Source organism: Pocillopora verrucosa, chromosome 3 (genome assembly GCF_036669915.1).
Source record: "Pocillopora verrucosa isolate sample1 chromosome 3, ASM3666991v2, whole genome shotgun sequence".
Classification (NCBI taxonomy): Eukaryota; Metazoa; Cnidaria; class Anthozoa; order Scleractinia; family Pocilloporidae; genus Pocillopora; species Pocillopora verrucosa.
Window position 1 is genome coordinate 14,350,173 of NC_089314.1, and position 14,970 is coordinate 14,365,142.

The following is a 14,970-nucleotide window of genomic DNA, read 5'->3' on the forward strand; positions in this document are numbered from 1 at the left end:
GCGACTAAGAAGTCCTCATTTTCGACAGGAATACGTTGTTTCTGCTGTCTCGATTGAATTGTGTTCCACAACTCAAAATAGGCTGCAATTATGAGTATTGAAGCGCCTTACTCTCACTACGCGAAATGTAGTCCATAAAAGAGCAAAGTTTTCTATTTTAGGGTTGTTCGTCTCTTGTTCATCCCCTGTAACCTATAAAATAGTTAAATGTGAAATTGTGGGTTGTATATTTTTTTTTAGAATGAAAGAAAAAGATGATATTTCTTTGGTATGTTCGATTTATTAAGTTTGTTTTATTTAAGCCAAACTACGAAATTGTTTGAAGGCTCTACTGACCTCCAATGGCGATGTTAAATAATGGTCAGTCGGTGCATCCGGCTGACCCGAAGTACGGTTGAAGTGCACGGCATACTCCTCTGTGACCGTGGCTAGGAAAACACGATATTTTGAAAACAGTCTCCTCGGAAAAAGGGAATAGGGCTACTGCAAAATTAGGTTTTTTTATCCGTTCTGTACCCCAAGGACGAAAATTGGTTAAGAGATTTGGGACCCTGATAATGGCATTTAAAATGAGGCAAGAGTGAAAGACTTCTGTTCTCGCTCTGGACAACAATATTGTCCGTCACCGGACATTTTGGATCGTTTTGTAACGTACAAAACCTTCAACTGTACTAAAGAGGCCACAAAACACGATTTCGGTCAGGCTGAGAAATTAACAAAGCAATATGATAATCCAAGAGAGAACATGGCAGGCTAAAAAAAGTTGATTAAAACGGACTGTGCAAAATGAACCCCAAATTTTGCACTTTTTAGCCTAAAAGTGACAAATTTTCATGATGCACAAACTTTGCGGCAGCTCTGTCAGTGGCCCCTTGTACAGTAGACATGGAAATGAAACTGGTTCATGACATATGGCACTGTTAAAGATCCTCCAGTCAATAAAGCCGTTTCCTGATCTTCGGCGAGAAGTTTAAATGTTGGTTTGTGATTGTGGAAGTTGAAAAAGTGACCAGATAGAGCCCCGTTGCTCTTGTCAATGTGAATTTGAAGTGGGTATTCAGACTTGACGTTAACTGACCTCAGATCTAGATGCATCTCTTCTTCTTCTGGTTTGTGATTGTGGAAGTTGAAAAAGTGACCAGATAGAGCCCCGTTGCTCTTGTCAATGTGAATTTGAAGTGGGTATTCAGACTTGACGTTAACTGACCTCAGATCTAGATGCATCTCTTCTTCAACTTCGTCATCCACTTCATTTAACAAGGATCATGTAATTATAAGGGGTTAAATACATCAGGATGTTTGCGTGATGCTTAAAATTCAGTAAATATTTTCAACCTGGTCCCTGTGTTGGAACCAACACAGTGACCAGAACACTGCACCGGTATCGCAGAGGTCATTGAAAACAAATAACTTGCTTCGGTGTTTGCTCGTAAAATGTTATGATTTGGAGGTTAAACTTGGGATTTTGATCAGAGAGAGAGCAAGTCTTCGAAAAATGTCTGTTCAAGCCTGTACAATTCTTAAACAAAGCTTTTGTCTGAGGGCAATGTATCTTTTTCGTCATTGTTTTATTTATCTAAGAACTGTTTACATAATGAAGCATGAGGGTTGTTCGGAAATCTTGTCCTAGTCTTTTCCTTCACTTGTACTTCGTCTAGGCAGATGGCTAAAGCTCGAGACATCCACCTCTTATAATTCGCTCAGGCGGTCTTTCGACCTTTTGTCAACCTTGAGAAGTTAGTCCGATGGGCTTTAACCGCCGCCTGATTAGCTCAGTTGGTAGAGCGCCAGTCTGCTGTGCGGGAGGTCGAGGGTTCGAGCCCCAGACCGGACCAACACTCAGGGTCTTAAAATAACTGAGGCGAATGTGCTGCCTTTGTAATTGTACCAGCAAATGGTTAGACATTCAAGTCTTCTCGGATAAGGACTATAAACCGTAGGCCCCGTCTCTGCATCTTCAGTGTTACATGGTCAGCAGTGGACGTTAAAGAACCCACACACTTGTCGAAAAGAGTAGGGGGCGTAGTTCCCGGTGTGGTGGTCTATCTGTTGTTTCATTGTACATTTCATGCATGGGCTGGGTGGGTAAGTGAGATCAAATATGGACTGATAGCGGCAGCCAGAGGCGCCTTTACAAGCTGACGTTCGATCTCACTCAATTAGAATTGTAAACCGCCTTGAGACAGTATGTGATATGTGCGGTATATAAATACACATTCACATTCACATGGGCGTTTTACTCTCCCACTGGCGTAAAGAAACAGTTTATTCAGAAACATATTAAGTACATTTTCCCTATGGTATTACTGTTTTCGCTGTTAATAACAAAGGGCTGTATGCTTCATAAAAGCATGAAGTCTCTAGAAATGTTGTTGTTGTTGTCGTTTTTAAACAAAGGGTTACGTGCTTCATGAAACAGAGAGCCTCTGGATATTTAATATGTCACATTCTCAAGGCCCAATAATCAGTGACCAGATCATCTTATAGAAATATAAAGAGGAGTGTGGCTAGCCTCTCTTTAAGCTCTGTTTTCAGAATGTTTCCTGTTTACTTAAAACTGCAATATTGGCGTTGTCAAACTTCAGCAGGTCTCGAAACCGTGCCTCTCCTGACTTTCATTTACTAGAAGGGCACCTCTAACATTTGGGTTACGAAGCCTCATTTAGGGTGAGGTGAAAATTGTTTTTGTAAAAAGGGAAAAGAAACGAAGCGATTCTCGCGAGGTCTGAAAAAGGTCAAGCACCGATCGATAGGTTTTGAACCTGTGTTACTCATAAATTAGTAAGGGACCACAAGAGATTATATTTTCTTGGGCGCCATTACCAACTGAGCTACGATAGCAAATTTTGGGAGCGAGTAAAGTTAGGTTTTTTAATTTCTCCAGCTTCGTGTGCACGGCCTGTCATGGAGATGGTGGTCTCCTTCACAGGCATTGTTTTGGTGTTGAGATGGTAGAGAGTTTATTCGTGCCGCAGATAAATTCCTCATTACTCGCTCAGGTATGCAATCGATGATTTCCCGTCAATGTAAAAAAAATTGTTTTAAGTATGAAGAACCGGAAAAAACATGAACAACATTAAGAAACCCACCTTTTTAATTACATAAGCAAAATTCTACATTCAACCTCTCTTCTTATAGTCACACTCAATACTTAGCCATTCTACCAATTAGTTATGTTACTTTTGTTAAAAAATAAACAATGGAGGTGAAGTGGCAATATGCCATATTTTCAAAGATTTCAAAGACTCACGACTCGACGGACAATTTTCTCCGCAGGAATATGAATGATAAACAATGTTCTAACTTTGTCGGAGGCTTCCCTCATAGCTCGAGTTTTAAATTAAGGGTCAGAAAATTCAAAACTCGACTTAAACTGCATAAAAAAAATCAAGGTTAGAACTATTTTTTTTCAAGAGGATCTGGATTGCTAGCTATAAGTTTGGCGCAAAATGAAAAAAATCTTGATCGCACGAAAACGCACGAACGATTTTCACAAGCATCGAGAAAGGTAATGTTAATTTGTTCCATCGCAGCTCCAGGGTTAGAAGTGTCGTTTACTTCAGCTGTGGCATTTCAATGGTCCCCTTTTTTGGTTTTTTGTTTAAACAAAGGGTTACGGGTTAATATGTCACATTCTCAAGGCCCAATAATCAGTGACCAGATCATCTTATAGAAATATAAAGAGGAGTGTGGCTAGCCTCTCTTTAAGCTCTGTTTTCAGAATGTTTCCTGTTTACTTAAAACTGCAATATTGGCGTTGTCAAACTTCAGCAGGTCTCGAAACCGTGCCTCTCCTGACTTTCATTTACTAGAAGGGCACCTCTAACATTTGGGTTACGAAGCCTCATTTAGGGTGAGGTGAAAATTGTTTTTGTAAAAAGGGAAAAGAAACGAAGCGATTCTCGCGAGGTCTGAAAAAGGTCAAGCACCGATCGATAGGTTTTGAACCTGTGTTACTCATAAATTAGTAAGGGACCACAAGAGATTATATTTTCTTGGGTGCCATTACCAACTGAGCTACGATAGCAAATTTTGGGAGCGAGTAAAGTTAGGTTTTTTAATTTCTCCAGCTTCGTGTGCACGGCCTGTCATGGAGATGGTGGTCTCCTTCAAAGGCATTGTTTTGGTGTTGAGATGGTAGAGAGTTTATTCGTGCCGCAGATAAATTCCTCATTACTCGCTCAGGTATGCAATCGATGATTTCCCATCAATGTAAAAAAAATTGTTTTAAGTATGAAGAACCGGAAAAAACATGAACAACATTAAGAAACCCACCTTTTTAATTACATAAGCAAAATTCTACATTCAACCTCTCTTCTTATAGTCACACTCAATACTTAGCCATTCTACCAATTAGTTATGTTACTTTTGTTAAAAAATAAACAATGGAGGTGAAGTGGCAATATGCCATATTTTCAAAGATTTCAAAGACTCACGACTCGACGGACAATTTTCTCCGCAGGAATATGAATGATAAACAATGTTCTAACTTTGTCGGAGGCTTCCCTCATAGCTCGAGTTTTAAATTAAGGGTCGGAAAATTCAAAACTCGACTTAAACTGCATAAAAAAAATCAAGGTTAGAACTATTTTTTTTCAAGAGGATCTGGATTGCTAGCTATAAGTTTGGCGCAAAATGAAAAAAATCTTGATCGCACGAAAACGCACGAACGATTTTCACAAGCATCGAGAAAGGTAATGTTAATTTGTTCCATCGCAGCTCCAGGGTTAGAAGTGTCGTTTACTTCAGCTGTGGCATTTCAATGGTCCCCTTTTTTGGTTTTTTGTTTTTGTTATTGGTTTATTCTTTCAGTGTTTCCACCACCTGGTGGTCCAGTCGTTCAGTGTTAAAAAAATTCCAGCAGCTGGATTCGAAAGGTACTCTTAAACTGCGTTAAGAATAGAAGAAAACGATTCAGCGAATTAAAAAAAATATTCAGATGACATCAAAGAAAAATTTTAATCTGTTCCCTCTCCCCTAACCCCTACCCACACTGTAATGTTAGGTTAGAATTTCCAAAACTTGATGGAGGCGTTTTCCGCAAAGGCTTCTTTACTGGATTTGTTTGGTTTCTACAAATTGACCTGAACTTCTTTGAAAGAGAAAACACACACCTGGAATCTGGCGGTGCCCTCTGTTGTCAATCTTTCAAAAAAGCTATACGGCGATTTTTGATTTTACATCAATTCGCCCTTTAGTATCGGAATTAGCCCAGGATTGGATCGTTTGATTTGGCTATGTGAATGGTTGTGACTGAAAACTCACACGATCTTCTCAAACAATCAGTCGCAAAGCTGTAACATATCGCGACTTGTTCTGTCTGGCGTCCATTATGATCACTTTGGATTTGCTTTTGCGACTTACAGTCCACGAGTCAGAGTGTTGTATACGGGTAATGTATCCTTCAAGTTAAATATTTTAGGCTGGGTTATGGTCAAGAAGTAGGTGTACCAGCTCTAAACGTTACTTCATTCATGTATCATAGTTTCTCGACTTACCAGATCTTAAAACCCCCAGTCATTTTCCTTACAGTGTGGTGCCTTCCTGAATTCAGTCAACTGGTCAAGAAAAGAAGAAGAAAAGAGCACTGGAATAAAAACGAGTGAAAGATCAAACTATGTTAGAGTGTGCTAAACTCTAACGGCTTACGGTACCCGTTTACCGTCGTTCTCACGAAAACGTTTACATTTCGTTCCCTTCCCTAAGTATTTCTCTCAGAGATGCTTTCATATATTTTTTCTCAGTGGAAATCAAAGCTTGCCTTTTCATTGTTCATGAATAGCTCTGATGTTTCTAGACCTCTCCCTTTCGTAACCTACAGTTAGGAATCAACGTTAAGTGTATCGTGGAATCATTGGTTATGGAGAATATTTTAGACAACAGAAAATATGACTTATTGACAAAGAATGATCTTATAATTGTAAAAGAATTCCAGCATCCCTGCCTTAGGCTAGTAGAAAATAAGAGAACACTGTTCCATTAGTAAGTTTTTAGAAAAAAGTAACAAGGAGGCATCTACAACAATATTTAGACACCGGCATCCCAGCAACCTTTGCAGTAATTTGTGCGCTCCATAGCTTTGAACTTCGAAGGGACCGAAAGAGATGAAGGTTTTTAAGGGAGCTCTACTACTCGTCCCCTCGCTCCTTTTGCTTTCATCGAACACTTGTAGCCGTGAGCTACGCAGCTACCAATAACAATTCAGTCACAGCAAATAGGCGTTAAAAAGTTGCTGTCTAACCGGTATTTTACCTGTTTAACGGACAATTTAAATCGTTCTTTCATCACGAGAACGTCCACACAATCACTGCATTGGATAGGTTCCACTAAGTTTCCTCGGTACGCATCGTACTGCCCATGCTTCTTTAAAACAGGGGCCGCTAACTGTTTGACTGACGCAGTTGTTGGCACCGTGTGATCTAACAAGGAGGAAAAACGTATTCTTAACTAAACGTCTAGTTTGGTCATAAATATCGAACAAGCACATACCCAGGCTCTCGCTCTCGCTCTCGCTTAAGTATAGTGTTATACGTATAAACACCTTCGTTACAGGGTGGGGGCAGTGGAAAGTGGAATTCTCAAACGTTAGACTATGGTTTCCAACCTAGCAATGACTTTTTCAGAACAATTCTTACTTTCATTTTGTGAAATGTAATCCACATGAGATAAGAAGTGTGCTATCTGATCGCTGTATGTGGTGTTGAAGCCCTCTCCGACCTACAAAGCCAGTTGAAATGAAGAGTTGAAGTTAGAAACGAGTTCCTACACATACTCATTCTTGATTTAGAATCAACGGAAATCGATAGAACCTTTACGTTTTCCTGGACCGATAAGACAATTCTTAAGTTGCACTCACTTCTGGGAAATTGGAAAATTATCGTTTATAAGAATTTTGAAAATCTGCCCTAAAGGCTTTGCTTTTAACTTGCACCAAGAGCTCATGTTCGTAAACACACAATTTTGCTGTTTTCGCTCCGTGGAGCGAAAATGAAGAAGCATAAAGAAGCGCCTTTATCCTGAGCGACTAACTTTGGTGTCTGGGTGTGGGAGGGGGGGAGTGGAGAAGGAGGAAGAAGTTCTCAAGAACTTAAGTTCCATTCGGAGTTAAGATAATTCATGTTTTATTTTGGCAAGTAACTGTAAATGTTTCCAAAGGAAAACTCAGAATATTTTACGGACGTAGTTCATCTTGAATGAGCCAACAGTCTTTTGAGATCACAGTCTTACAAGGAATACAGAAATCATTTTAAGAAAAATACTACTGACCTCCAAGTAAATTGAAATGACGGCAAGCCCATCTTCAAATTTGTGCATAGCCTTGTTATAAGACTGATATTTCTCTCGGAAGAACACTAGGTGTAACTGCAAATAAATGATACAGAGCAGGAATATATGCCTGTTAAAAATTCTCAAGACCTCTCAGAGGTTTGGAACAAACTGGTTGAAATGTTTTCGTTTACCTCGCCAGGTACTTGTACCCGATCGAGCGTACTGAGCTCAGCCTCCGCCCTTGTGCAGTAGACATGGAAATGAAATTGATCCATGACGTATGGCGCTGTCAACGACCCACCAGAGAGTGAAATTGATTTCTGCTCATTGGTGTCCAGTTTAAAAGTTGGCTTATGGTCGTAGAAGTTGAAAAAGTGGCCTGATACAATTCCGGCTTCCGATTCAATACTTATTCTAAGCGGGTTCTGAAAATCCGTGTTGACTTGCCTTACATCCAAATGCATCATTCCGACAATGTTTCCATCCACTAGAAATGTAGATGATACAACTTTAACCTTCAACCCTTTTGATTGCTGGTGTACACCCCTAGATCTGCGATGAAACTGCGGCAGAAACCTTCAGATTTAGCAATTGGTACATCTTTGCTCAAAACTTAAAAGAAATTGCCCTGGAGAAATTATCGTTTGGCTTGAGAGTACCATAAATGACTTGAAAGGCTATATCACTAAGGGAGATAAAAGTCTAGTTTTCCCGGATCTCAGCGATTTCAATTTCTGAGCTACCAGCATATTCATTGGGTTCAGTTCCATGACAGTTTGTTCAGCAGTGAGTTTAAATTTCACCAAATCGGGTTCAGTTCCATCACAGTTTGTTCAGCAGTGAGTTTAAATTTCACCAAATCGAAATGAAATCTCAGCGATTTCAATTTCTGAGCTACCAGCATATTCATTGGGTTCAGTTCCATCACAGTTTGTTCAGCAGTGAGTTTAAATTTCACCAAATCGACAGAAGGACGATAAACAAACAAAAGGATATAATGAAGAAATAAGTAAACCAAGTAACAGAGAAATAAGTCACGAAGGTCAATCAGATAAAGAAATAGACACACGAGAAAACGAAACAAAAAATGTTGACAGAAATAAAGAAATTCATGTATTGATCATGCAAAATAGGACTCACTCATTAGGTCTTCCACAAGCCGTATGTCTGCAGAGCTCGAACTAGCAGCAGATTGAATCTAAAAATTCATAAAAACAAATCAGCTAGCATACTAAGATCAGTTTTGATTGAAGCAAAAGTAATGTAGGGGTGCATTCATTGCTTCAGTAAGTTCTTGAGAACTCTGTGTCACTTTTTTCCATCAATTAAATGCAAAAATAAAGCCAATTGAGTCTTGGGCACCCACGTTTCCCGCGCTCTAGGGTTCTTTCTTCTATTTTACTTATAATTCTCTTTAGCTCTTAGTTATGTTATCCTTTGTTCTAAATGATGTTTCTGGTGGCTTGAGTTTTGCTTTCAGTACATGAGATCGAAAAAAGGGTACCTTTGTGTGATATGAATTTGTAATGAACCTCCATTCATTATCTGATCCCTATTATCAATAGTATTTTATGAACTTCTATTGCTAAGTTGTGCAGAAATTATCTTTTTTTTCTCAAATTAACTCCAGTAACGGAGAGATCATAAGTTATTTTAGCTTTTGCTTTGCCTTAAGATCAAATTTATAGCAGTTGCAGCTCGAGTTTAAGTAAACAATCAGTTAGGCTTTTTTCAAAAGTGTTTGATCTTTTAGAGCATCTATCCTTTGTCTAAGTGCGTTAACTACGAGCACCCAATAAATAAAGAACCCAACTAGCTAAATAACTGTTAGGAGAATTTTGAATCAAATTTTCATCGTGCGATTATTGAAGAACAGTAAACAGCCAAATTCTGAGCTGCACGAGTATGAACAGTAGGACAACAGCTTGATAAGAATTATTTGAGAAAAGGGGTCTTAAAGATCATCTGAGGTCAATACAGACCTCTTTTTTTTCGAATCAGCAACTCTATACTTCGGTTTTTATGGAAATCGCACTAATCTTGGTATGGTCTTGTTTCAATTACCCTCAGAAAGTCTCAAATTATGTAAGATATTTTAATTTTGACCGAATGTTGTTTTCTGCTCTGTAGTTGTAAGGTAAGCAAGATCCCTATTCAGCTTCCCTTCTTTGGAATCGTTTGGATCTGATGCGAGTGGCGTCGCAATGAAATAGAGAAATCCCAACTTAATTCCTATTGTAAAAGGGATACGTCGAGTGATATCTTAGCGTGAACTTTGTAAAGCGTCTGGTGCAGATTCTTGTGCAGTAAAGTTAAATATTTACGTACGTGTGATCCCGTGGTAAGGTTGCCATTGACTCAAGTGAGTGTTCGGAGCTACAGTATAGAGGCCCCCTCTACACGTATACGTTCGCGTTTGAAAGCAGAAATTATTTTCTCCGATTTGGCAAAAAAATCAGTCAATGAAAACGCATCATTTCAAAAGCATTCTCCAGAGTGAAGATATTTAAAAACGCTGTTTTGTTGTCCGTGGGTGAACGGATGAAAACTGTTAATTTTTTAACACAATCACGTCACAGTGTTGGGTCAAGTGTTCCCCTTGTTCCCCGCGCACGAGAATTAATCCCGAAATTTCTCGATTAAAATTTGCTTTTTTGCGAATGGATGGAGGTTGAGTAAGCACCCCGAACGGGTACAACGACGACTAAATTTAAAGGGGTCTGCCTAAAATTACGTTAGAGAGTTTAGATCCACGTTTGGTGTGTTCACCGCAAATCTAAAACCACGCCATAAGCTGTTTGAGGTTAGAAGTTAGAAGTTTTGAGATTTTCAGCCCTTTGGATCGACGCCTACTTTCACCTAATGACAATCAATATGTGCACCAACATCTTGAGTTACAGTCAGGATGGATGTCCTTCATTTTATACACTAAACGAGGCTAAAAATTTAGTTCTTTAGCGTCCCAAAAGGATCGGCTAGAAAACAAAGAACTCATCTCACATATATTTACATGACATGCGTTAGACCTTTCGAAAGGGACGAAGAAAAGTGGCGAGAGAGTTGACTTGCCTAAAACTGCCGTGCCCGAAATTAAAACGTGGACCGCAACGGCGAACGTGACCGCTAGAGTCTGGTCACGTGACTCTTAGCAGTCTGCAGTTACACGGACGCGGGGATCGCTTCCATATTCGTTTCTTCAACCGCAGTTCACATATATGATTTTTATATATTTACCTAAAGCAATATATTCTCAAGGGAAAAAAGCGAATATTCCTAAGCGGGCATGATGGGCCCATCCTTCTCCTCTTGAATGGAGAGAGCCAATCGCCCTTTACATCTTTTCTCCACAAGGGATATTATCCATAATTTTTTCTATGCATTTCCTATGTTTCGGACAAGGATAATTTGTCCAACAATGAAGAGCTTGTTACATGAACAAGGAAGAGGTTTAGACATTGGTAAAAAAATTTCGAAAGGACTTACTGACGGGGCTGACTTAATAGTCCAAAAGAAAAGATGTATTTCCCTTTTAGCTTTTGAGGCGGGAAAGCGAAAATACCGAAAAATATAATTAAAAAATATGAATGAAGGCTGCCATGCGCCGTTCGCGTGACTGTCATATAGGCTGAACTTACCCACACTCGTCTGGAAAAAGGAAAATAAAACTCACTCGAACTGTTACTGGATTTTCCTTTCAAGCGAGAAGGGGGTGGAAAGCTGGACACAAGTTTTGCAACAGAACCAAAATTTAAACCAATTTTTAGCTAAAAGGCTAAAATACTGTAACAGCTGACGAAAGCCTAAAAGCGTTAATGATCTAACAGGGAGGATTAGGTGCGGCAGGTTGCTGTCAAATAGTTTTTAGGGACTTGTCAGAAATTAGCAGGGGGGAGGGGGGTGGAAACAGAGGGGGGGTCACAACTTTTTGAGCCTCAGAAAAGGGAGGGGTCATGAAAAATGGGCAGTTAAGAGGGGGAGGGTCATGCAAATATATGCCCGTGATCATGTAGAGGTTCACCCACAGAAGAAAAAGGAAGTTCTTTATTTGGAAGAGGTGGATGATCATGATGAATGTGAGGTAGATGAAGGGGATGAGGCATTACCCACTTGTTCTAGTGATGAAGACTTTGTATTGGGAGAAATAGGAGAGTCGAGTATTTATTTTTCTTTTTGCAGAGGAGATTTCAGAAGAGTACAAACATATTAAGTACATCCGGTATTAAAATACTGAGCTTCCTTTGATATGAAATAAAAGACAAGTAACGCTACTGCCTTTCCTTACTTCCGGTCTCCTGTCAAGTGTAAAATTGGAAATCCTCACGACTAGACATTTCGTTCGCTTCAAATCCAATCTAGGGGTTCAAAGTAAAAAAAAAAATGCGAAAATCTCGCCGAACACTGCTCCAATGCCACCTTTACTGGTTTCAACCCCTTCCTATTTTCGCGTTCTTGCTCTCACGTGAAAGAGATATGTCTGCCAAATCACGCGCAGGCAATTCGTGACCATTCTTCCTCTATCACTGAGCAAAAAGTTATCGTGCTTGAAAACGCTATGAGTAGATGTTTTCAAGTAGTTTTAAGTTACTCCTGTATGGAAAAAAGTCCACTTTGCGGAATGTTTTCGCCTGATGAGCACAAAAAATTACGGAATCTTTCTCCGCCAAGAATACTGATATGTCACGCACGTGATCTGCTTAAGACATCAACACAGATGTTTTTACCAGCAAAAGCCATTTTTATGAATTGAATAATATTTGAATGAATATGACGCTTTTTTGAGTTTTGTCCGTATTTCGCTCATATTATTCCTATGATGTTTTGCTTTTCTGTCCCCTTTATATAGCAAACTCGTTTGCAAACTTCACAGGTATTTGTCCTAGCTGGTCGAAACAACAGGGAACGAAGCAAGGTCAACGAACCAGTTTGAGTCGTATAAATTTTACCCAAGCTGAGCTGCTTCAATTCGTTTTCATGTCTTTCATTGATGCAAAATACTTACACACGGAAAATTTTCATCAATAGATCGGAATATTGATATGATCAGTAAATGTATCTGTAGGACTAAGCAAAAAAAACGTATATCTTCGATGTCGAAGTTGGCTAATAAGACATCTGACATCTGCGTGTCTCTAAAGAGATGTATTTTAAAAATTTGCTTTGACTTCAACTCCGCTTTGTAATGGTTCCCTATCTATGAAAAACCGATAACTCACCGGCAAATATGACTCCCGGTCGGGACGCCATCCGTTCGGTGCATTCAAACTCTCTGATCTGTCTGTGCAGCTACAATTCAGAGAGTAGAACCTTTCGAGCCTACTAGTTTGTTGATGAGACATTTTGGCGCTCGTGAAGAATGAAATGTGTCCAAAAATGACCAGGAAACATATTTCGCGAGCACTATGCATTTTGCTTGAGCGCAAGGAAATGGTTGAAAATGAATTTTTTTCTTTTGGTCCACCCAGTATGATATCCGCAAATAACTTCAGTAGCCAATAAGAAGGTCATCATCTATAATTATTTGCGAGGCTATCAATAATTGATTAATTTACTGTGCTTTGATTTGATTCAAATGCCCTGTACTTATCTACAGGGTTGATTTACTGTAGATTTCCTGAAGGGCCCTGCAAATTGGTTATCGAAAGTTTAAACATGAACATTAAAAAGACCTGAATGCTAATATCTCCAAAAAATAAACCTTCTTGCTTCCATATCGACGTTTCCTTTTACCCTTTGCTTCATGCGGAGAAAAGGAAATATCCCAGGGGAAATCCCTTATTACATGCTTAGACGCGTGTATCCTGCCATACCAAGTATGGTCTACAGCGTGTTGAGTATTACAGTCTCTAATGGATTGGACTGGAAGCCCTGAATAAGGAATAATTGGTGACGAAACACAGTCTACACGCATGGTCTGCTTTACGAAATAAATATTCTTTTAGAATATGTTAGACTTGGGTGGATGTGGTCGATAAGCCACACTCCATATAAATTTTTGGTCTATAACGGTTTTCTTGCTATGATTTGTTCCTAGACAGGATTAAGGTTAATGTTCCAATTTGAGTTTTTTTTCAGTTTTGTTGTTTGCACCCGTTGAAATATTGCAAATCCAAGGCCATCCTTGCTATTCTTTCTTCTCAAGCAAGTACTTTGCTCCAAAGGGAAGGCGGGTTTATGAGTCACATGATTGAAACAATTTCGTGACTTAACTAAGTCAAAGACGTAGAAAATTTCAATTGATGGATCAAGAAACTAGCTATTCAAAACAACTGTTTTCTACTCCTTGGGCGCACCGAACCATGTTACCACAAAACAGAAAAAGCTGGAAATGAGGAAAATGAAGCGCCCTTGCTGATAAAAAGAAGATGTCTGAAATTAAATATAGCATGAACCTGTGCATAAATATGCTCGGTTTTTGATGCGGTTTATGATGTGAGGTGGCGAGAACTCTGTGTAGTTTGTGGTAAACGCTACATAACATTTCAAGGTCATTACTGGTGGAGGTAGTTGTTAAATTTTGCCTCATAAAAACAGGCAACGTCCAAAGGGCTTAGGCTTATGGCGGATTTGACCATGACTGCGTAATTTAGGTCACGGAAGATCTTTTCTTCCTTAAAGTATCGTTTTGATGGAATAAACGGGTGGCAAAATTTATTTAGAGTGGTGGCGATACGAAAGTCGAAAGTAGATCCGCTACCACGCACTCCGCACTTTGAGTTTGTAAATCTTAAATCGTTCAAAAACAAGCCTAGTGGCTATCGGCTTACAAAAATTATTTGTTTTCCGGATTGGCACAAAATTATTTTATTTTCCGGATTGGCACAAAGGCTAAAGTACAGAACTGGTGTCTTTGTGAGTCACAACTCTTTGTTACACTTGACGTCTGAGTACACTTTAAGCCGATTATATCGATGTCTTTCGATTTCGTGAAGATATTTTCCAGACGGAAAGGGAAATGAGGAGACATCTTATCCTCGGAGGCGTTATTGTTGATATTATTTTGCTGTCCAGTTAAAGCTGTTTTGCACAGGCAAGATTTCTTTTAAAGTTCAGTGGATCAATTGCAACTTAGTGTGACTTTTTTGCGTACTAAAAAAAAACCAAAGCGTGGTATGTTGTTTAAATCTAATGTCGACTTAAAATCGATTTATCCGATTTCCTGACTTTTTTCCGCTGTCTAATTATTATGGAGAGTAGAAAAAATACAGTAGCAACCTTCGAAAGCAGTAAAGAAAGTATAACATGAAGAAAAAATGAGGTGGTGTTTACTTTAAAAGATTGAATTTGTTAACTTGGGGGTGCTCTCTAAATCGAGTCCAAGCTGAGTCCAGAAGTTGAGATCCAAATATAAGAGAACTTACTGATGTTACCTGCATTTCTAGATCAAAAAAAATTCTCATTTAAATTTGGCGACTGATATATGTAAAGGGATCATGTTCTACAGACAAACAGAATAATATGAGCGATTAAATGAAAGGCAAGATTTAATTACAGTAGAGAAAACATCATAAAATTTCCAAACTAACAACCTCAACTCGAAGTAACATTCTGGAACATCGGTTTTGGTCGAGTTCTTCGGACATCAATTATCACAGTCAAATTCTTGTTGCTGGTCAAAGTTTTTTAGAAACAAAGCTAAAACTTCAACTGGCAGAAGTAACATCCCTTGGAAGCGTCGCATTTTTTTTAAAGTTATCGTCTGCA

General features: G+C 39.1%; 1 protein-coding gene across 1 annotated transcript; it reads right to left on the reverse strand.

Annotated features, from left to right (window-relative positions):
• Positions 1 to 4,258: 4,258 nt before the first annotated feature.
• LOC131773312 (carbonic anhydrase 3-like) lies at positions 4,259 to 12,728 on the reverse strand. The gene is made up of 8 exons (XM_059089307.2): positions 12,483 to 12,728; positions 8,410 to 8,467; positions 7,461 to 7,756; positions 7,267 to 7,362; positions 6,636 to 6,717; positions 6,253 to 6,419; positions 5,499 to 5,558; positions 4,259 to 4,888 (listed from the first exon to the last, which is right to left on the reverse strand). Exons 1-7 carry the CDS (start codon positions 12,672 to 12,674, stop codon positions 5,505 to 5,507), a joined length of 945 nt encoding a protein of 314 aa, XP_058945290.2. The 5' UTR covers positions 12,675 to 12,728; the 3' UTR covers positions 4,259 to 4,888; positions 5,499 to 5,504.
• Positions 12,729 to 14,970: the final 2,242 nt, after the last annotated feature.

Bases quoted from the DNA above. Each gene is read 5' to 3' on its own strand.
- LOC131773312 (XM_059089307.2), bottom strand. From the start codon at position 12,674: ATGCATAGTGCTCGCGAAATATGTTTCCTGGTCATTTTTGGACACATT. The intron at 8,468-12,482 runs GTGAGTTATCGG...ATGAATTTTTAG, and splicing joins ACCGGGAGTCATATTTGCCG to ATTCAATCTGCTGCTAGTTC. The intron at 6,718-7,266 runs GTCAGTAGTATT...CTGGCTTTGTAG, and splicing joins TCATTTCAATTTACTTGGAG to GTCGGAGAGGGCTTCAACAC.